The 22,492-nt window shown below is 43.2% G+C and overlaps 1 protein-coding gene and 1 long non-coding RNA gene across 3 annotated transcripts; one reads left to right on the top strand and one right to left on the bottom strand.

Moving 5' to 3' along the window:
- Window positions 1-9,702: 9,702 nt before the first annotated feature.
- Window positions 9,703-14,804, top strand: LOC147985589 (uncharacterized). 2 transcript variants are annotated; one of them, XR_015616773.1, is made up of 2 exons: window positions 9,703-10,203; window positions 14,559-14,804. It is a non-coding gene; the product is annotated as an uncharacterized LOC147985589 (long non-coding RNA). The 2 variants fall into 2 exon arrangements; XR_015616774.1 differs by having other exon boundaries at window positions 9,703-13,182.
- A 772-nt stretch (window positions 14,805-15,576) lies between these two features.
- On the bottom strand, window positions 15,577-17,737 carry ATPQ (ATP synthase D chain). Its single transcript, XM_048701330.2, has 5 exons — window positions 17,460-17,737; window positions 16,695-16,776; window positions 16,182-16,246; window positions 15,963-16,049; window positions 15,577-15,890 (listed from the first exon to the last, which is right to left on the bottom strand). The coding sequence occupies exons 1-5, from the start codon at window positions 17,625-17,627 to the stop codon at window positions 15,789-15,791; spliced, it is 504 nt and encodes a 167-aa protein (XP_048557287.1). The 5' UTR covers window positions 17,628-17,737; the 3' UTR covers window positions 15,577-15,788.
- Window positions 17,738-22,492: the final 4,755 nt, after the last annotated feature.

Raw genomic sequence — 22,492 nt, 5'->3', positions numbered from 1 at the left:
CTTTCCGAATCCTTGCTTCTCCGTGAGTATCTTCGTTCATAACGATCATCTCTACTCCTCCTCTCTCTTGGTGGTGATTCTTTGCTTCTTCTTTTTGGAGAATCTTCTCCTCTCTTGTAGGGATCCGTACACTCATTTGAATAGTGTCCGGGTCTTCCACAACTGTAGCAGTTTCGCTCTCGACTAGAAGATCTTCTGTCATTGTAGGACCTTGACTTGAAGCTTCTATCTTTGCTTCTACTCTTGTAGAACTTGTTGAAGTTCTTCACCATTAAGCTCAATTCTTCATTGAAGTCTTGTTTCTCACTTGATGATGTAGGGGCTTCACATGAGGCTTTATAGGCACCACTTGATTTGTTGTGAAGTTCCTCTTTATCCTTAAGTGACATCTCATGAGCAACAATTCTTCCAATCACCTCCGTTGGCTTGAGATCTTTGTAATTGGGCATCATTTGGATCAATGTGCACACGGTATCATATTTTCCATCCAAAGCTCTTAGAATCTTCTTGATGATGAATCTGTCGGTCATCTCTTCACTTCCTAAGCCGGCAATCTCATTTGTGATGAGAGCAAGCCTAGATTACATTTCAGCGACACCTTCACCATCCTTCATCTTGAACTTGTCAAGTTGGCTTTGAAGCACATCCAACTTGGATTCCTTGACGGAGTCGGTACCTTCGTGCATATCAATCAAAGTGTCCCAAATTTCCTTCGCATTCTCAAGACGGCTGATTTTGTTGAATTCTTCGGGGCACAATCCGTTGAAGAGAATATCACAAGCTTGAGCATTGTGTTGCAACATCTCCAACTCATCCGCGGCAGCTTCATGGTTTGGTTCTCTCCCATCAAAGAAGTCACCTTGCAAACCAACACACACAATAGCCCAAACGGCGGGGTTATGTCCAAGAATATGCATTTTCATTTTATGCTTCCAACTAGCAAAATTAGTACCATCAAAGTAGGGACCTCTACGGTGGTAATTTCCCTCGCTAGACGCCATACTCTCCTAGGTTGTGAAACCAAGGCTATGACCATCAAAGCTATGGAGATCAAAGCAAATGAAGACCAAAGCTCTGATACCACTTGTAGGATCGAAAGTATGTCTAGAGGGGGGGTGATTAGACTACTTGACCAAATAAAAGCTTAACCTTTTCCCAATTTTAGTTCTTGGCAGATTTTAGCTATTTTAGGACAAGTCAAGAAATCATCACATAATTTAAGCAAGCATGCAAAGAGTATATTGGCAGCGGAAAGTAAAGCATGCAACTTGCAAGAATGTAAAGGGAAGGGTTTGGAGAATTCAAACGCAATATGAGACACGGATGTTTTTCCCGTGGTTCGGATAGGTGGTGCTATCCTACATCCACGTTGATGGAGACTTCAACCCACAAAGGGTAACGGTTGCGAGAGTCCACACAGGGCTCCACCCACAAAGGGTAATGGTTGCACGAGTCCACACAGGGCTCCACCCACGAAGGGTCCATGAAGAAGCAACCACCCACAAAGGGTCCACGAAGAAGCAACCTTGTCTATCCCACCATGGCCATCGCCCACACAGGACTTGCCTCACTAGCGGTAGATCTTCACGAAGTAGGCGATCTCCTTGACCTTACAAACTTCTTGGTTCAACTCCACAATCTTGTCGGAGGCTCCCAAGTGACACCTAGCCAATCTAGGAGACACCACTCTCCAAGAAGTAACAAATGGTGTGTAGGTAATGAACTCCTTGCTCTTGTGCTTCAAATGATAGTCTCCCCAACACTCAACTCTCTCTCATAGGATTTGGATTTGGTGGAAAGAAGATTTGAGTGGAAAGCAACTTGGGAAGGCTAGGGATCAAGATTCATATGGTAGGAATGGAATATCTTGGTCTCAACACATGAGTAGGTGGTCCTCTCTCAGAACATATGAGTTGGAATGGTGTATTTGTTCTGATAGCTCTCTCTTCAAATGAAGAGGAGGTGGAGGGGTATATATAGCCTCCACACAAAATCCAACCGTTACACACAGTTTTCCAATCTCGGTGGGACCGAATCACAAACTCGGTCGGACCGAAAATGTAAACCTAGTGACCGTTAGAGATTTTCGGTGGGACTGACATGCAACTCGGTAGGACCGATATGGTTAGGGTTTGGGCATAACGTAATCTCGGTGAGACCGATTACACAAACTCGGTGAGACCAAATTTGGTAATTAGCTAACCAGAGAGTTGGTCAGGCAAACTCGGTGGGACCGATTTGCTCTTTCGGTGAGACCGAAAAGTTACAAAGGGGAAACACTGAATTTACATTGCAATCTCGGTGGGACCGATTCGCTCTTTCGGTGAGACCGAAAAGTTACGAAAGGGAAACAGAGAGTTTGCAATCCCATCTCGGTGAGACCGAGATCCCTATCGGTAGAACCGAATTGCTAGGGTTTGGCAGTGGCTAATGACAAGTGAAACTCGGTGGCGCCGGATAGAAAGAATCAGTAGGACCGAGTTTGGCTTAGGGTTTAGGTCATATGTGGATATGGGAAAGTAGTTGAGGGTTTTTGGAGCATATCACTAAGCACATGAAGCAAGAGGCTCATTAAGCAACACCTTATCCCTCCTTGATAGTATTGGCTTTTCCTAAAGACTCAATATGATCTTGGATCACTAAAATATAAAATGAAGAGTCTTGAGCTTTTGAGCTTGAGCCAATCCTTTTTCCTTAGCATTTTGAGGGTTCCACTTTCACATCCATGCCATGCCAATCATTGAGCTTTCCTGAAATAATCATCTTGGAATAGCATTAGCTCAATGAGCTATATGTTGTTATGAATTACCAAAACCACCTAGGGATAGTTGCACTTTCAACAGTTTTCGGCTAGAAAACATGAATGCGGAAACATAAGAGAACAGAGAGACAGGTCCAATCTCGAAGGGGCTCTCGCCCCTCCGCCGCCATGGCAACTATGGACAAGAGGGGGAATTCTCTTCCCATCAACGGGAAGGCCAAGGAAGAATAAGAAGGAGGGAGCTCTCTCCCCCTCTCTCACGGTGGCGCCGGAACACCGCCGGGGCAATCATCATGTGACGACGATCTACTCCAACAACTCCGTCATCTTCATCACCTTCCCTCATCTATCTACATCGGTCCACTCTCCCGCAACCCGTTGTACTCTCTACTTGAACATGGTGTTTTATGCTTCATATTATTATCCAATGATGTGTTGCCATCCTATGATGCTTGAGTAGATATTTGTTGTCCTATTGGTAATTGGTGAATTGCTATGATTGTAATTTGTTTGTGGTTATGTTGGTTTCCTTTGGTGCCCATCATATGAGAGTGTGTGTGGATCACATCATAGGGTTAGTTGTATGTTGATAGGACTATGCATTGGAGGGCAAGGGTGACAGAAGCTTCTTCCTACCATAGAAATTGATGCATACGGGATTGAAAGAGGACCAATATATATCTTAATGATATGGTTGGGTTTTACCTTAATGAACATTAGTAGTTGCGGATGCTTGATAATGGTTCCAATCATAAGTGCATAGAGTTTCAAGTAAGGGATGACATGCTAACAATGGCCTCTCCCACATAAAAACTTGCTATCGGTTTAGTAACATAGTCAATTTCTTATGGACAATTCTACAAATCCTGACACTACCAATCCACACTCGCTATACTAATTTAATTGTACTTTAATTATAACAACACCTACTTTCTATTTTTACGTTCTTTATTATCTTGCAAACCTATCCTACTACACCTACAAGGTACTTTTAGTTTTATTCTTGTTCTAGGTAAAGCAAACGTTAAATGTGTGTAGAGTTGTATCGGTGGTCGATAGAACCTGAGGGAATATTTGCTCTACCTTTAGCTCCTCGTTGGGTTTGACACTCTTATTTATCGAAAAAGACTACAAACAATCTCATGTACTTGTGGGTTATCAATCGCCACTGTATAGGGCGTGCCTTGATCAGAATAATATTCTAATCCTATGACCAGAATATACATAGTCTATTTAAATCATTGTGTGTGGTTCATGGACCCGTTTAAATGAATATGGCTATAGAAAGTCTATTTGAGACCCAGGGCGAAGAATTAATTATTTCTCACCCTTTTCGTTCGACCGAGCCAGTCTGCCTACCAATAGGAATGCAAATGAGTCGAGTTCGAGCGAGTTTGATTAGGCTCGGCACAATTTTATACTAAAATTCGAGCAAACTAAAGCTGAGTCAAGCTCAAGGTCAAACTGTAGAAGTGGCTCATGTTCAACTTGTAGCGTTCTCGAGCTAAATAAGATGATTTTTTGAAACATAGCATAAATTTTCAAGCAAGCTAGGCCACAACACAACATAAGAAACAATTATATAATTTAAATTATTCCCTATCAACCGAAGACTAGTACTTAATAGCAAGAGATCATGAATTAACTAGCAAGAGAAGAAAACAAAGGTGCGTTTGCTCTCAAATTTCGGACAAAATAACATGATATTTAACACATGTCTGACCACATGCCATAAAGAGGCTAAATGTTCTCCACATTTAACTAAGCTTCCATGTTTAGTGTTTAGTAGTAGGTAAATGGAGAAAAATTATCTAGAACATATCTGGTAATAAAATTTTTTTGTTTATCTATATGGTAAAAAAATATCCTTACATGTCAAAATTATGTAATATAATTATATGATATCGGGCCATTGAACTAAAATCGAGTGAGCCACTGTTGGCTCAAGATCAACTCGTTTCTCGATTGAGCTACATAAAGTGTTTATACTTAGCTAATTTTTTCTCAAGACGATCTCGAGTCGAGCCAAAATACGAGTCAATCTCGAGTAGCTTACGAGCCTCGAGTTTTTCTTGCAGCCCTACCAACCGGGCTCCATCGCATCATGCAATGTGGCTTAGAGCATCTACAGATGAACTTGGCAAATTTGGTCCCCTAAATGCCCGCGGGGGTGTCCGGGCGCATCCGCGGACAACGCGGGCGGCCCCTCGTTTGGGATGACGCACATCCACACACCTTAAATGCGGATCTTTAAATCCATGCACGTCGATCATACGATACAAATCATCTAAATTCATCAGTTCAAAACAAATACAACAAAGCAAAACAAATTATAGTTCAATAGAACATTGTTAAAGAAAGAGTAGACCTTTTTACAAACACACTTCAGTGTGCCAGAGGATAGTTCCCTTTTACCTATCTGGGACTCCCATTGGGAATACATAAGCCAACAGTGGAACAATTTCTACCTCTTGTTAACAGGATTGCTAAGAGACTGGCAGGCATATCTATCTTCATGACTCAAGCAGGAAAGTTGTTACTGGTCAAATCTGTGCTTGCATCACTATCAATCTTCTTCATGTGCTGTCTGGACATCCCTATCACCATAAAGAAGTAGATAATAAAATATTTGAGGCACTATCTTTGGAGAAGCCCTGACATGGAGGATCGCAGACTAGCTCTAGTGACTTGGCATATAGTTTGCAGACCCAAGAATCAAGGAGGTTTGGGAATCTTAGATATTTATACACACAACAAAACCCTTATGAAAAATTTGCACAAGTTCTTCAACAGACATGACATTCCTTGGGTCAATCTAATCTGGGAGACTTATTAAAGCGATGGAAAGTTACCAGGAGACAGCATGATAGGTTCATTCTGGTGGAAATCCAACTTGGCTCTCATTGATCAGTACAAAGCTATTGCAAGATGCAATGTGGGAGATGGTAAAAGTGCTTTCTTTTGGGATGATTTGTGGCATCATTCAATACTCAAGCATAAGTTCAATCACTTATACTAATTTTTCAAAACTCCACAACTCAATATACAGCAAGTGGTTCACACTGAATATCTCCAGGACCTATTCTATTTACCACTAACAACTCAAGCATATGAAGAATTTCTGCAAATGGAAGATATTTGCATCTCTGTGAGACAATCTGAATTCTTGGACTCACTGGACACATGGAGCTATATTTGGGGGAATGAATTTTATTCTTCCATCAAAGAATATAAGGTTCTGATTGGACACAAGCAAGTACCTCCTCACTTCAACTGGATTTGGAAGAGCTCATGTCAGCCCAAACATAAAGTTTTCTTCTGGAGATTGCTCCATGATAGAGTCAACACAAGAAATCTTCTTAGGAGGAAAAGTTTTGTGCTGGAGACATATAACTGTGTAGTAAGAGGCCGTCAACAGGAAGAAACATTACATCATCTCTCTTGGGGATGCCCCTTTGTACAACAATGCTGGGATTTTATATGTCCTACAAGACCACCAAATTTATCAGTGTTAGAAGCATTCCAAGATCTGAAGGACAAGCTCAACTACCCATTCTATATGGATATCATTATTCTTGGATCATGAGCCATTTGGATAACCAGAAATAATAAGATTTTTGAAAATATTACACCATCATTCCAAGGATGGAAGTTCATCTTTCTAGAGGAACTCAAGCTTATCAGATTCAGAATGAAAAAGAAACATGAGAGACAGTTCTCTGCTTGGCTGGAAGCCTTGTTGTAATTTTGCTCTTTTCTCCTAGGTCTTTCTCCCTAGTTTTCTCTATTTTGTTATTTAGATTTTCTTTCCCTTTTTCTTTTCTTCTTCTTTTTTCTTTAGTTCTTAGTCTTCCTTTTCTTTTTCTAAGGCTTACCTCAAGCCTTGCAGACATTTTATGTACTTTGGCCTAATTATTTATAAAAATTGCAGTGGAGTTTTTACCCTACTGTTTATAGTAAAAAATATGGTTCAATAATCCAAACATGCCAAAATGAAACCAAAGTACGAGTGTGATGTATCAGTCGCTAGCTCCGGATTGCTCGCCAGACACCATCCGTGTCGCATGTTTCGCGGCCATCCTTGCCTCTTTGCATGCTCCACTGCTACCATAGCCGCCCTCGCCACCTCGTGCTTCCTACACTCATTGATCTCCTTCTTCATCCCCACAAGCCACTTCTTTACATGCTCATCCAAGAGGTTTTCGTCCGCCAACATTATCTTAGCATCCTCTGTGTCCTGTGCGATTTGCAGCTTCTCCTTCTCAAGCTCAATCTCTCCAAATGTCTTGGCCTTCTCGAGATCCCATTAGATTGCCGCCTCTTTCTTCTCCAACTCGATCTCCCCCTCTCAGTTTCCAGCTTCTTCTCCTCCCTCTTCCAGTCTGAATCCATCCTCTCTTTTTGCGCATCCAACATGAGCTTGTACCTCTTCTCTTTCTTGTTCTCCCTAACCAAAAAAAATGCCAGTCCAGGTGGAGGACATTTTCGTAGCCGCGATGTCACCGGGGGGGGGGCTTGCCTTCTCCCACATGTTTTCCATCACTTGTCAATTATCCTTTGGCACGGTGGCTATTCCATTATCCACTACAACATCTTCCTCTTCTTCTTCCTACCCAATTGATTGGTGGGAGCTTGAGCCATCATTCCTCTTCTTGTCGACCATGAAACCGGCCACAAGTTGTGTCCACTTTGGTTTTCCATTCAGCATCACCCAACAATGGCTAAAACAAGATGGCTTCTTCTCCGTTTCTTGATACATAGTGTCACCACCACCATCTAGCAAACAAAATAGGTATGAGCATGACAATGCAACAAAAACAAACATATGCAAATGATGACAACATGAAGTAATTTAGCTTACGAGGGCAGCCAAGCACTTGTGAATAGTAGTCAACGTACTTGTTCACTTTCCCTTGAATGACCCCCCATCGATAAATCGCGATTGGTAACGATAGGATGCGACTCCACATATTGCTTTCGTTCATGATATTCCTTCCAAAATTTCTCCCAATATTTGTTCCCCTTTTGCTCCGTGCCGCATATTTGATCCATTGTTGTGGCCACCCAAGATTTGATCAACAAGATACCCTCAAAAGTTGAGAATGACGTACTTCTTGCCTTCGGTGTCTGGCTTCTTTTCCTTCTTGCTCGGATTGGGATTTGATGTTGTCCCAACTTCAAGTGAAGGGCAAGTTGGATCCCCAACTCGTAGTGCATTTGGGTCGGATCTTCATTACCATTGATCATGTCCAACAGGATACACTCCTAAATGATCATGGTTTTCAAGCATTGATCATGTCTGAAATGAACTTGCAATCTATGCAAAACATTGAACATGACATATGCAAAGTTGATTGGACAAGAGCAACAAGAGCATACTGAGTCTTATTTTGTCATTCCGTCGAACAGGTCGTGGGCAACCTTGGCGCAGCAGGTGCCCGTGCTTGTCTGTGCTTGGACGAGCTGCAACGAGTGACAGCCATCCATCGGCGACATCTGCGTGGGCAGAAAGCTATCTGTAATGCCCCAGCCGGTCGTCCGATCCTCCACTGTACCAACCTAGTCCGACGGTGCGATCCTTCTCGCTGGCTGGATAGATGGGGTGTGGGGTCCCAAGCGCGGGGAGTGGAGGGAGGGGGACAACTGCTCATCGATATTCGCATCCGCTCCCTGCAACGCCGTCGCTTCCCTCTCTCGTTGCCTTTGTCGTCGGTTCCTCCGGGCGATGTTCCCTAGCTTGCACGACGTCGTCGAGGACGGTACAACGATGGACAAGGCAGACGCAACCTCAATCACGGTGGTCGGGGATGGGCTGGATAACATCTAAGACGGCGGATCGGGACCTACGACGAGGATGGAGAACAAGGGTGGCGGACGGTGAGGGCTCAGACACGAGAAAGGGTGGAGTGAGGCAGGAGAAGGAAGGGTTGGTAGATTTGGTGTAATTTATGGTGAGGTGGGCCTATCGGGTTCGACGTGACATGCCCAGCCACGATCAAGCTTTCCCATATCCATCATGTTTTTGGTTGAATATAAGGGGTGCTGGTCAGCACCAAGGCAGCCGTCTGGATCGGCTTTTTTGACCAGTCACTGATCAGACCGGTCGCCGTGCACTCATGCGTGAGTTTGGGGTGCCGGCTGTAGATGATTCTCATAGGCCACCAAATCTGAGGGTTAGGTTCTCTTTTTCTTTTACAGAGATGAGCGTTTTCGATGGCAGGCGGAGGCGGAGCTGTGACTTTTTGTGGTGTGCGGCACGGAAGTGGATCCTTTAACATGAAGGAGAGAAGTCACTTACGCTACATTTCCCTAATTTCCCTTCTTCACATCCAATATGATTAAGACTAAAATGACTTGAATTAATTTGTAAATTACAAATCTACTTTATACATTTTTACGTACAAACAAGATTATGGTGCAATAAAATTAATTTTAAATTTATGTATATCAATAGTAACTGTGTACAGTACCTGTTACAGTAAAAATACAGCGTTTGCTACAGTGTCTGTGACTTTCCTTCTATGTTTTACATTAGCTTGCAAGAGTGAACGATCTGCACACGGAGGTATCTGCACCCACTTCTTAAAAATGTATTTTTACACGTTTTGTAATGTTAAAAAATTCTAAAAAAATTATGCATACATGTTGGCAAAGGTATGTCTATGGCACAAAGTTTTGTGTAAAAAAATATTTTTGTTTTGTCTCAATAAAAAGAAAAAAATTACTGCTTCTAAATAGCGTTTCACGGCATAAAATTTTGTCTTTTTTGCATAAGCTACAAAAAGAGTTGTTTTTCTGTGAAACTTTCTGCGCATATATAGAATATGGAGATGTCCGCACGCACTTTTTTTCAGAATTTTTTAACATTGCAAAATGTGTTTTTTAAAGTAGTTTCATATATATCCGGGTTTATCATGCTTGCATAACTTTGGTGACTTCGCTCATTCGTGTTAGAGGATCCACTCCCGGTGTCCCGTGCGGCACGCTGGGTGGCCTCGGAGGCGTTCTTCACTGCGGTGGTCTCTGGTTTGTGCTCGGAGCCCCTCCTCCGTTCGAATCTGGGGGTAAACCATGGCTGGGCCCTTCTTTGGCGGCGACTCGGCTCCCGCGGAGATGACGACGAGGATGCGAACAGAGCTGCGCCTATCGTGCCCTCTTCCTCCGTGCAGCAAGTTCCACCAAGGCCACATGGTCTTGACTTCGTAGAGCGTCTGCCGGTCGTCGGTCGCGCGGATCCAGAACCGCATAGGACTACTTCGTCGACGGATGAGCTGGGGGCATGCGCAAGCGTCGAGCGCGTGCTTGTAGGCGCCAGGCGCACCATCGTGGCCTGTAGCGCCTCGGCTACAAGAAGACTGACACCGTGCTCGGGGGCTGCATCACCCAGGTTGCTGGACTGCATTGAGAGGAGATCTTTGCATCTATGGCTCTCAGTGATTTAGGTATGACGTGCAGATGTACAATTAACAATTTGCTTAAAGGACACGCCTCAAATTCCAAGTTGATGCACACTAATAGAATGATAGATATGCCATTCTCGAATAATTGTTAGCAGTCTTCTCGTTTCTTTATCTCTGCACAACTACTCATTTGTGGATCTGGTGACCTACAGTTTATGATGTCCAATGTGGTTAGCTCTGCATCAGAATGCTTATTACCTCACTAGTCTTGCCAAAGCTATGATGTCTGCACATAAGAATACATCTAGCTTTAGTTCCCCTCTGAACATTCAGTTTACATCCTTGACTTAATGGCAATGCTTGTTATCCGGAATAATTCATGTGGACAACTGTCCCGGACAACTAACCACTATTTTCTCTCCCTTGGTACATGCTTGCTTGATTAGTTGCTCCTGTCTTCGATTCTCTGGGTGGCAGCACATGTGAATTGATTTAATAGTTGAAACATTGACAACAACTGTTCTCCATCACGAATTCCTAGTGTGGAATTGGTGTTGAATAAAATTTCCTATTGCCCATGCCCATCTGGTCTTAGGGAACATGCCTTTTCAATTATGAAGGGGTTTATTATTTGGTTAACCTTCAGCATCGTCTGTTCTTCATCATGGATTACTACCGTTCTATTTATGTTGAAGATGGATTTCCTATTTGATACCTAGTCCTGCCACATGTTGTAACAATAGTCGACAAAGAAATGTTTCCTTTGTGGTGCATTAAACTTGGCTTTACTAATCGTGTTTGTTTCTGAATTTCAAGTGGTTTCTTACATTTGACTATATTTTTTGCTGTCATCTGGAGTTATATTTTGTTTGCCAAAGGCACATAACTGCTAAAGTATTCGTACAATATAGTCAAGGTTAGATCACCGAAAATTAGGTATCTACTTTGTTGATAGAATGTAATTCTTGCAGTCCCTGTACCACTATCAAATCTTTTTAAGTGACAAAAATGGCATGTGTTAGCTTGTTCTAGGAGTTGATATGTTGAGACTTCCTTCTTGGGTTCTCCCAAGACACATGTTCTTTTATATTATCGTTACCTATTTTATAATCAAAATTTAGCATTGATAAGTGATATTTTGGTTATCTATTGAAAGTAACTCTGTATTCAATTTTACCTGGAAGTCGATGATGTGCAACATGTTGTTTTCCTTTCAAGTATCTGCGCTCAATACTAACCTTCTTTTGATTTATTTCCATCTCAAAATCATCTCACGGGCCAAACACGGCTAGAGTTCTACACAAGCTGTTATTGTTAGCAATGACCCTTTTATTGAAGGGGTGATGAAACATCCTTGTTGCTTTTTCTGTATTATTATTACTTTGAGAGGTTTTATGTTTCTACCGGCACCGTCATTCTTTGCCTTTGTAACTAACCTACTATCTATTGTTAATATACATTATGACCTATATATGAGAATCTTGCATCTCATTCATCAGATTAGTAATGTTTCATAAGCTCATTTCTTACCACACTGTTTTATTTGCAGCTGTATGCACCTCATCTATACACATTAGCCCTTGGATGGGTTCATCTTGCACCTGGACTCCTTCTCTTCTTTGTTTTCAGCTTGTTTTTTCCAAAAATTCTTGCAGTCCCTGAACCACTATCAAATATTTGTTTTCAGCTCGTTTTTTCCAAAACTCACATGTAATTCTTGGGTTTATTTCTAATATATATGCGTAGCCTTTTTTGGTTTGTTCTTGAGTATAGGGATCCCACATTATTAAGAGGGGATCGATGGTGTTCGAAGAGATAAGCCTAAGTTCACGCTTTCTAACATATTTCACGTTCACTCCTTACCGAATATTCCACTCCTATCCAGTGCAAATGCTACACCCATACTCCAGCCAAGAAACCCTACTTCTATACTTCACGGAAAATTTGTATAGGACTTCCTAAACTATAGTGCACCACCTGTGTTCCACTGCCATCACTGTCATTACGGATGTCCGGTCTATCGTCCTGGCACCGGATGTCCGGTACACACCGAAAATCCGGTCCCTAGGCACCAGTGGCTATGTGATTTGGGCTGGACTTATCGTTGGCACCGGTTGTCCCGTGGCTCAATGTTCCACCAGATGTTCGGTACTCCACCGGATGTTTGGTCCCTCCTGCATCTTCATGTGCATGACTTTCAAACACTGGATGTTTGGTACACACCGGATGTCTGGTCCATCACCCTGGCTCTGGATGTCCGGTGCATACAAGAAATCCGGCCAGAACCCAACAGAAGCTATGTTATCCGAGCAGGATGCCCAGTATGCACCAGATGTCCGGTAGCTGAATGCACCACCGGATGTCCAGTACTTTACCGGATGTCCGGTCCCCAACTGTGTTCTTTGCCTGCGATGTTCATATCGCTGTGCACGTCTTCCAGCCACCAGATGTCCAGTGGTACAACGGATGTTCGGTACTTAACAACCACTTTACACTCAAACAGCTCTATTCGGAGCTACACTATATATACCCCTCTCCCGAGTAGGTTGACCACTTCATTCAAAACAACCCTAAAACACCCAAGTGCTCCCTCTCACTCCCTCCTTCACCAAATCTTAGATCCTGGAGAGATTTCTGAGAGTTCTTGAGAGATTTTCCACCAAGTGATAGATACATTCCTCCCCCCTCTTTTGACCAAAGGAAATCTTGATTTGAGCAAGTCTTGAGCTTTTTCCCATTGTTCTTGTTATTGTTTATGGTTGGAGACTCTTAGGCGGTAGGAGTTCTTCGGAAAGGAATCGGTTGTTGTGATTACTCCCGAAAAGCTTTTGCAGGTTTGGAGGCCGCCTCAAGGTCTACCACTAGTGGTTGAGAATCGCCTTCGTGGTGATATCTCAAGGAGAATAGGGTGAGCCGTCGAGATGTATGTGTGCTTTCATGGTAACACCCGCCCCTTCAACGGTGACTAGCTTCCCTCCAAGGAAGTGAACATCGGGATACATGCTGATCTCCGGAGTTTCGGTTAACCCTAACCCTAACTCCTTACTTATGGTTACTTGTGCTTTGTTTTACTTGTTATATCTTATTGTGGTTGCTTGCCTTTCTACTTGTTGTTGAGTATATTGCTAGCACTAGTATCACTTTTGCAATTGTTAGGCTCACTTTCATATTCCTCATAATTGCCTAAAATTCCTAAGTAATAATTAAAAACTGTAATTATACCTATTCACCCCCCCCCCCCACCTCTAGGTAGATCTTTGATCCTTTCAATCAGAAAGCACAATTTTTAAGAAATTTTGTTGGACATAAAGATGTGAAAATATCTCACAGGCAATGACCATGATTAATCAATAATAAAAGCCCTAGGATTGTCAAAAAAATACTCCCACTACAAGCCTGATGTAAATGTGTGATTACCAGAAGAAGATTTCTTTACTGTGAACACGGTCACGTTATTGACCTTGAATGGTATTCATTGTGCTCAACATCTAGTATTTGTATCAAGCTTGTTTCTGGCTCTCTGCTAGTTGATTTCTATGTGTAGCCAGCTGCCTTTTTTGTGTTTGCCTCTCTAGGAACATCGCAGATATATTCCAGAAGTTAATTAAGCTTGTCTTTTGGCTCTGATATTGATTGCTAGTCATTGCCAAGTGCTACTCTGCTAGCTTATTCCTTCTAAGACCTACCCACTAGCTTTTTCTAAAATCTCCATTTGTTCCTACAATGACTATGATCTGTGCGTAATATCTCAAGTAAAGTTCTGCTCGTTTTCTATTATAACATTTTTGTGAATAAAGCACTAATTTGTAAAAATTAGCTCTACATGGTAGTACTAACATTAATTAAGGCATGGCTTCGTGACTTTGGTACCAATGGGATAGAAATGACACTTATTTACTTATTTAGCATGGTCTCTCTTACTGCTTCTCCTAGCTACCAACCATGTTACAATGCACTATCGAAAACTAGATGTATGTATACTAACCAAGTGAGTATTTATTTATTTAACGAACAGTCCCTGCAGTTTCTTCCCTTCTAGCTGTGTGTGGATTATACCAGCTTTTTCATGCTATGTGCTTTGTTGGGTGTTCATTCTATGTCCTCTTCATTTAATCTGGTACAATATAGTGATGATACACCTTGTTATCTTACTCAATATCTTGATTGTTTATCTTCTTTCGTGTGATCTTCTTCTTACACCTTTGTGTAAGCTACATGGCTAGGCATATTGAATAATGCTACCCAGGAATATATGGCAATCATGTGTATATATTAGAAATCTACGAGTCGCTAGAGTCATCATTATTACTTGCAAGCTACAGTTTCCATCAATACCGTTGTCTTCATGGACTGTTTGCATGTACACTGTGAGAACATTTTCCAATCATATTTTGCAGGAGAACAAAGAAACCACTTGGTAAAGACAATAGGTCATCAAATATTGGGCAAAGTATGGCAATGAAGGAAAGAATGAAGACATAAAGATTCTCAAGCAAATCAAGCAATGAAAATCTTCCTCCGTGGTGTTAGTAATGCAAATATTCAGTTTTAATGTAACCTTGGCTAAATTGCCACCATTTGATGTTGATGTGAACCTTTGTTGTATTGCAAAGATTGAACTTTTTACAAAGTCTCATGTTAAAGTTCTCCTTTTGCTTTATTTTCTACTCCCTCCGTTTGGAAATAATTAACACGAGGGAGTTATTTCTGAACGGAGGGAGTATGTACTGGCAAGTTTCAGTTTAAAGCAAAACATTGTTGTATGTGTGAACAGTAGAGGTTCAATGTTATATTGTTCCTCATTTTAGTGTTGGCATGGATTTCACCTCCAAATCGTAGTGCCAGCCAAACATGAAATTTGGATTTGGAATCTGGATTCAGCCAAATGATTCCCTTATCAGAATTTCATTTCGTTTCTACCATATGAAATGAAATCAGGGGGGGGCAAGCAAGCTGTAATTGTTCTGTTGAGCTCAGAATATGCGTGGATGTATTGGAACCACCGTCTCATTGAACATTGATTCTGGAACGGCACCAGCACATTGAACTTTGCAACACTGATGGAATTCTTACAGCAACCAGTTCATGTTCATGTTAGCGCTACATTCTACACTAGTATAGTGTCGAAAACGCTCTTATATTATGGGACAAAGGAAGTAGTATGCCTCGTTGCGCTCAGTTGCTGGATGCCATTTTCTTGGGAGGCCAGCCAACAGGGTCATTGCAGTCCAGGAATTTAAGTATGTTTCAGTCATCAGAAGTGCTCAATGTCATTACGGACATGTCACTTGTTAGGTTAACTCCTCTCTGGCAGCCTAAAGATCGGTGCCTATCAAGGATGAGCACATCGACAAAAGACAAGGTACATGTTGGAATCAAGCCATAGCAGAAATCCTCTTGTACAAAGGAGCAAAGTTAAACACAAGACAAAATTTCAATGAAATAAGCTGGCGACCCATAAAATGATGAGGTCCAACAGAAAGCACAAAGATTTGAGTTATGTCGGAATTTCAACAAGCCCAGTCCACATGTTATGGAATTCACCCAAGTTTGGATGATGAGATTCCAGAGGGACAAAGAAGTATTATTGAATGTTCTAGTAAAAGAACTTGGACTTCCGCCGTTATCTAGTATCCCCAGTAATCGTTACGGATCTCATCATCAAACTTCTTCTTGAGTTCAGGGTGCTTCGCAAAGTACTCGTCTGCTGTCATTGTGCTGATCTTTTTCTGCATGTGTAAACAAGATGTTAAGATGAATGTAAAACAACTGGTACCGAATTTTTCAAAGATCCACCTCACCTTCAACTCTTTCAATTCAGCAATCTCCTTCTCTATCCTCTCTGATTCCTTCAGAGATGTCTTCTCTGCTTCCTTCATTTCGATTAACTATGCATTTTCAAAAGAAAGTTCATAAGAATCTGAATGGAAGAGCCATCAGTGGCAATCCAATTTGTACCAAAGAAGGTGTCTATGGGAATAACAGGAAAGTGAAGCATATTTATAATGGTGAATCCTCACCAGAGCATCAAACTTTGGCTTATACTCAGGAGTGACAGTGTCAACATACTTTGGGATCTCAATGCCTGCATTAGTTCCGTTGATTGGTGTATCAGTGAGAGGTTAAACAGATTGAATGAGCATAGACTAGCGAGACTAACAGCTATACTGGAAAGTAGCAAAAACTAAATGCTAAATCATTTGGTGTGAATAAATCAAAATACATAGCAGGATTGAAATTCCTAACATAATCATACAACATATTGCTAGGGGCACCCTCAAGAAGGGAGATGAAACCTAAAACATGATGTATTAGAATGCATACATGAAGTATACATCACTACTATAATATTGTGAAGGGGGCATTTTGAACTATAAGCAAGTTACAGTCGGTATCCTAATTCTTAATCTTTGGAAGACATATCATCCACTAGTTAAAAATCCAATATTAAATCAAAACCATCTTGTTTACAAATTTATAGCACACTGGTTTCCTAGAAATGCAAGTAGATGGAGAGTACGAAATACACATACTATCATAAGCCTCCTTGTACATATCCACAACTTTCGATCCAATTCCTTTTTTGTAGTATTCCCAGTCAATTGGCTTTGGTTCCTGCAGTAGCGATAGATATAGATCTCTCATATCAGTCGATATGCCAGAAATGGCGATGCATGTTTCATATGTAGCCATAAGAAGTTAAATTTAAATATAACAAACAAACAGGGTTAAACTTTCCAAGCATATAACATGCCAAAGAAGGCTACTTAGTTCATCCATGCATGCCTCCATTGAGAACCTCACAAGAGGTTGCAATTTCATGTTCAAAAGCAATGCTTGGATTACAAGAGGGATCAAATAAGCCACACCTTTTCCAGTCGGTAATGTTGGGGTGTGCAGTGATTTAGGAATATGTAGTTCTACACGGAGTAAAATGTAAGATGTACCAAAGATAAGAGGAACAATAGGGAGAGACACGGGATGTACGATCCATCCAGAAATTCCCCCAAATGTTCTTGCTCATGTCTCGACCTCCTCCCAAATCCTAACATCAAATCCCTAAATCGTTCAATAGTTCAATAACTAACCAACTGGGCAAGTAAATCCTAAAGGCGAAACCGAGATTTGATTGCCCCCTGTTCGTGGATCTGCAGATCCCCGGCGCAACCGCAGTTGACTAGCGAAACGTAAAGATTCCCCTGATCTGATCTGACCGAGGACCAAACCCTAGGCACATTTGCCAGATCGACCAGCCGAGCGCGAGACGGGGATGAGGCCGGCGGCGATTGGAAGGATACCTGGGAGAACTTGGTCTGGAGCTGGTGGTTGACGTCCTCGAAGGTGCGGCGGAGGTTGGCAAACTCCTTTCGGGCCTCGTCGGAGACGAGCATCTTCGCCAGGCCGTCCCAATCGATCGCCTTCCCGGCCTTGGCCGCGACGTCCGTCACCTTCTTCACCCCGCTCATCTTCGGCTCTGGATCTGCTAGACTTGCTAGGGCTGTGTGACTCTTGATTGTTTCGGGAGTTCGGTCCAGGCTCCAGAGTAATATGTCCCTGTTATCTCCTTCAAAAAAAAAAGTTTATGCGGCGCTAAAATGACGGGCGCTCAGGGCTTCCCCGCTCCAGGCAATTTCAGCCGCTAGATCTTCATCAAAACGATCTCAGCCGTTTGGGGCTGTGGAGCAGACTTTCCGTTACCCTGGGCCGTGGAGTATTTCTCTGGTGACTGTTAATGGGGCCTGCTTGGTATTGGCCCACGAAACAGAGACCATTCATCTCTTCGGTGTGGTGTTAAAGGCGCCCACTCATCAACCCTGGTGGGCCAGCCCATGTAGAGCGAGATTTTATTTCCTCTCGGTTCGCTCGATCGCATTTGAAAAAACAGAACGAAAAATTCATAAAAAAATGGAAAAATCGTGAATTCAAACATGTTCATGGATTTTGAAAAAAATCATCAAAAATGAGAAAGAGTTCATGGATTTTGAAAAAAAACATTGAATTTTAAAAAATGCTCATCAAATTTGAAAAAAAAAAGATCATCGACTTTGAAAAAAGTTAACCAAAACTAAAAAAAAGTTCATAAAAATTAAAAAAAAATCATTGCTTTTTTTAGAAAAGCTCACATATTTGCACATAATTCATCAAACCAGCAAGAACAAAAAACAAAAAAGGGAAAATGAAAATGAAAAATGAAAAAAGGAAGAAGGAAAGAAGGAAAGAAGGAAAAGGTTGATACTTACTAGTAGATCCTGCTGGGTGGCGGGGTGGTTACACCAGCCTACCTTGACGAGGTAGGTTGCTTGTTCAATTCACAACTAGCGCGCATTTTGATTGCCTGGTGTTAAAGGGAGTGACTATGAAAAGCGAGGCATATTCAGCTACTCAGCTCTCGTCGGAAGGAGCTCGTGAATTGGCCCGTCCAACAAGCCCGTGCAACCACGCACCTGCCTAAATGGGCTGTCCCAACGCATGGGGAGGCCACTGCCTTGTCTTTTTCTATTTTTTCACATTTTTTGTTTTCATTTTTTATTTTAATCTTCCAAGTACTTTAAATATATATACTGCAAGAACCTAAATTGTAAAAAGTGCACCTCCACTTTTTAGACGCATCGAGGACACACCTGTGATAGTCGTTGGATCCTAATCGCACGTGTTCAAGTGTTCCCTGGTCAGAGCGAACTATCGCGCAAAACAAACCTCGGGAAGAGGCCATACACACGTTCTGAAGGAAATATGCCCTAGAAGCAATAATAAAGTTGTTATTTATATTTCCTTATATCAAGATAATTTTTTATTATTCATGCTAGAATTGTATTAACCGGAAACTTAGTACATGTGTGAATACATAAACAAACAGAGAGTCCCTAGTATGCATCTACTTGACTAGCTCGTTAATCAAAGATGGTTAAGTTTTCTGACCATAGACATGTGTTGTCATTTGATGTACAGGATCACATCATTAGAGAATGATGTGGTAGACAAGACCCATCCGTTAGCTTAGCATTATGATCGTTTAGTTTTATTGCTATTGCTTTCTTCATGACTTATAGATATTCCTCTGACTATGAGATTATGCAACTCCCGAATACCGGAGGAACACTTTATGTGCTATCAAACGTCACAACGTAACTGGGTGATTATAAAGATGCTCTACAGGTGTCTCCGATGGTGTTTGTTGAGTTGGCATAGATCGAGATTAGGATTTGTCACTCCGAGTATCGGAGAGGTATCTTTGGGCCCTCTCGGCAATGCACATCACTATAAGCCTTGCAAGTAATGTGACTAATGAGTTAGTTGCGGGATGATGCATTACGGACCGAGTAAAGAGACTTTTCGGTAACGAGATTGAACTAGGTATGAGGATACCGACGATAGAATCTCGGGCAAGTAACATACCGATGACAAAGGGAATGACGTATGTTGTTATGCGGTTTGACCGATAAAGATCTTCGTAGAATATGTAGGAGCCAATATGAACATCCAGGTGTGTCTCGGAGCCAATATGACGAGCCAATATGAACTATTGGTTATTGACCAGAGATGTGTCTCGGTCATGTCTACATAGTTCTCGAACCCGTAGGGTCCGCACGCTTAACGTTCGATGACGATTTGTATTATGAGTTATGTGTTTTGGTGACTGAAGTTTGTTCGGAGTCCCGGATGAGATCACGAACATGACGAGGAGTCTCAAAATGGTCGATATGTAAAGATTGATATATTGGAAGGTTATATGCGGACACCGGAATGGTTCCGATAAGGTTCGGGGATTTTTTGGAGTACCGGGAGGCTACCGGAACCCCCGGGAAAGTTAATGGGCTTAATGGGCTATAGTGGAGGAGAGGAGGCAGGCTACGGGAGGAGGCGCCCCCCCTGCCCAATCCGAATTGGACAAGGGGAGGGGGCGCGGCCCCCCTCTTTCCTTCTCCCTCTCTCTCCCTTCCCCTTTCCCCCTCTCCGTTGGAAGGAAAGGGGGGCCGAATCCTACTAGGAACAGAGTCCTGGTAGGACTCCATCCCTCTTGGCGTGCCCCCCTTGGGCCGGCCTCCTCCTCACCCCTCCTTTATATACGTGGGCAGGGGGCACCCCAAAGACACAATAGTTGTTTCTTAGCCGTGTGCGGTGCCCCCTCCACAGTTTACTCCTCCGGTCATAGAGTCGTAGTGCTTAGGCGAAGCCCTGCGCGGATCACATCACCATCACCGTCGCCACGCCGCCGTGCTGACGAAACTCTCCCTCGACACTCTATGGAACTCTCCCAAGAACACGGAGGTGTCGTACGTACGGTACTTGGATCGGTTGGATCGTGAATACGTTCGACTACATCAACCGTGTTAACATAACGCTTTTGCTTTCGGTCTACAAGGGTACGTGGACACATTCTCCCCGTCTCATTGCTATGCATCTCCTAGATAGATCTTGCGTGATCGTAGGAATTTTTTTGAAATTGCATGCTACGTTCCCCTTCACGTTCGTCCACCATGTTCTCTCTTATTGACTCGGTTGGAAATCCACCTCCGTCTCTCTCGTAGACTCATTCCATTTTCACAAAAATCAATCAGCGTCAAATCGAGAGGCGCTGTCTGAACTGCCGGAGTTGGGAGACGCATAACCGCCATTGGAGAAGAGAAACGGGTTTGTATGTGCGCGCATCAGGGCGTTCGCGAGGTCCTCAAGGCGCTCGAGGGGCTCTCACCACACATCGACGTGGCTTCCTGCCTGTTAGAGTATATAGGTGTATCTTTGTATTTGCTAAACTTTGGTTTGTAATCATCTGCTGCCTTATCTCTAGGAGACTTCTTGCCCTCCAAGCCTTATACTCTTCTGCCTTATCTCTAGGAGAGACTTCTTACCCTCCAAGCCTTATACTCTCCTGCCTTATCCCTAGGAGAGACTTCTTACCCTCCAAGCCTTATACTCTACATAAGCAGCAAATGAAGGAGTCTGGATGAAGGAGTTCATATCCGATCTAGGTGTCATACCTAGTGCATCGGGTCCTGAGGGAGTCCTGGATTAGGGGGTCTCCGGATAGCCGGACTATATCCTTTGGCCGGACTGTTGGACTATGAAGATACGAGATTGAAGACTTCGGCCCGTGTCTGGATGAGACCCTCCTTGGCGTGGAAGGCAAGCTAGGCAATACGGATATGTATATCTCCTCCTTTGTAACCGACCTTGTGTAACCCTAGCCCCCTCCGGTGTCTATATAAGCCGGAGGGTTTTAGTCCATAGGACAACAGACAAGCATACCATAGGCTAGCTTCTAGGGTTTTGCCTCTTTGATCTCGTGGTAGATCAACTCTTGTAATACTCATATCATCAAGAACAATCAAGCATGACGTAGGGTATTACCTCCATCAAGAGGGCCCGAACCTGGGTAAAGATCGTGTCCCCTGCCTCCTGTTACCATCCGCCTTATACGCACAGTTCGGGACCCCCTACCCGAGATCCGCCGGTTTTGACATCGACATTGGTGCTTTCATTGAGAGTTCCACTATGTCATTACCATAAGGCTTGATGGCTCCTTCGATCATCGCTAGCGATGTGGTCCAGGGTGAGGCTTTCCTCCCCGGACAGATCTTCGTATTCGGCGGCTTCACATTGCGGGCCAATTCGCTTGGCCATCTGGAGCAGATCGAGAGCTACGCCTCTGGCCATCTGGTCAGATTTGGAAACTTGAACTACACGGCCGACATCCGCGAAGACTTGATCTTCGACGGATTTGAGCCCATGCCGGACGCGCCGCACAGTCGCGACGAGCAAGACGTAACTCTGTCGTCGGACAGTGTTCGGGAGATCGCATCCGCAGCTACTCCGGCCGTTAATCCGGAGCAAATCGCACCATTCGAGAGCGGAGGGATAGACCCCGCCATAGAGGCCGCACTCTCAGCAGCGATAGAGCCAGATACTGACTTCACCCCTTTCGAGAGCTGTGTCGCCGAACCACTGGATTTATCCCCGGCCACAGACTCCGAGCCGCCTACATATGTGCCTGTTGAATCCGACTGGGCGCCGGTCATGGAGTTCACCTCCGCGGATATCTTTCAGCACTCACCTTTCGGAGATGTGCTAAATTCATTGAAGTCTCTCTCCCTGTCAGGAGAACCTTGGCCGAACTATGTCCAGCTAGAATGAGTTGCGGACGACGAAGAAATTCGCTGCCCACCCACCACCCACTTAGTAGCCACTGCCGACAACTTAACAGACATGCTCGACTTCGACTCCGGAGACATCGACGGTATGGACGACGATGCAGGAGACGAACAGGAACCACCGCCCTTAGGGCGCTGGACCGCCACCTCATCATATGATATATACATGCTGGACACCCCCA

Source organism: Triticum urartu, chromosome 2A (genome assembly GCF_056163025.1).
Source record: "Triticum urartu cultivar PI428250 chromosome 2A, HENAU_Tu73, whole genome shotgun sequence".
In the NCBI taxonomy this organism is placed as follows: domain Eukaryota; kingdom Viridiplantae; phylum Streptophyta; class Magnoliopsida; order Poales; family Poaceae; genus Triticum; species Triticum urartu.
This window is presented reverse-complemented; position numbering and strand designations above follow the sequence as displayed.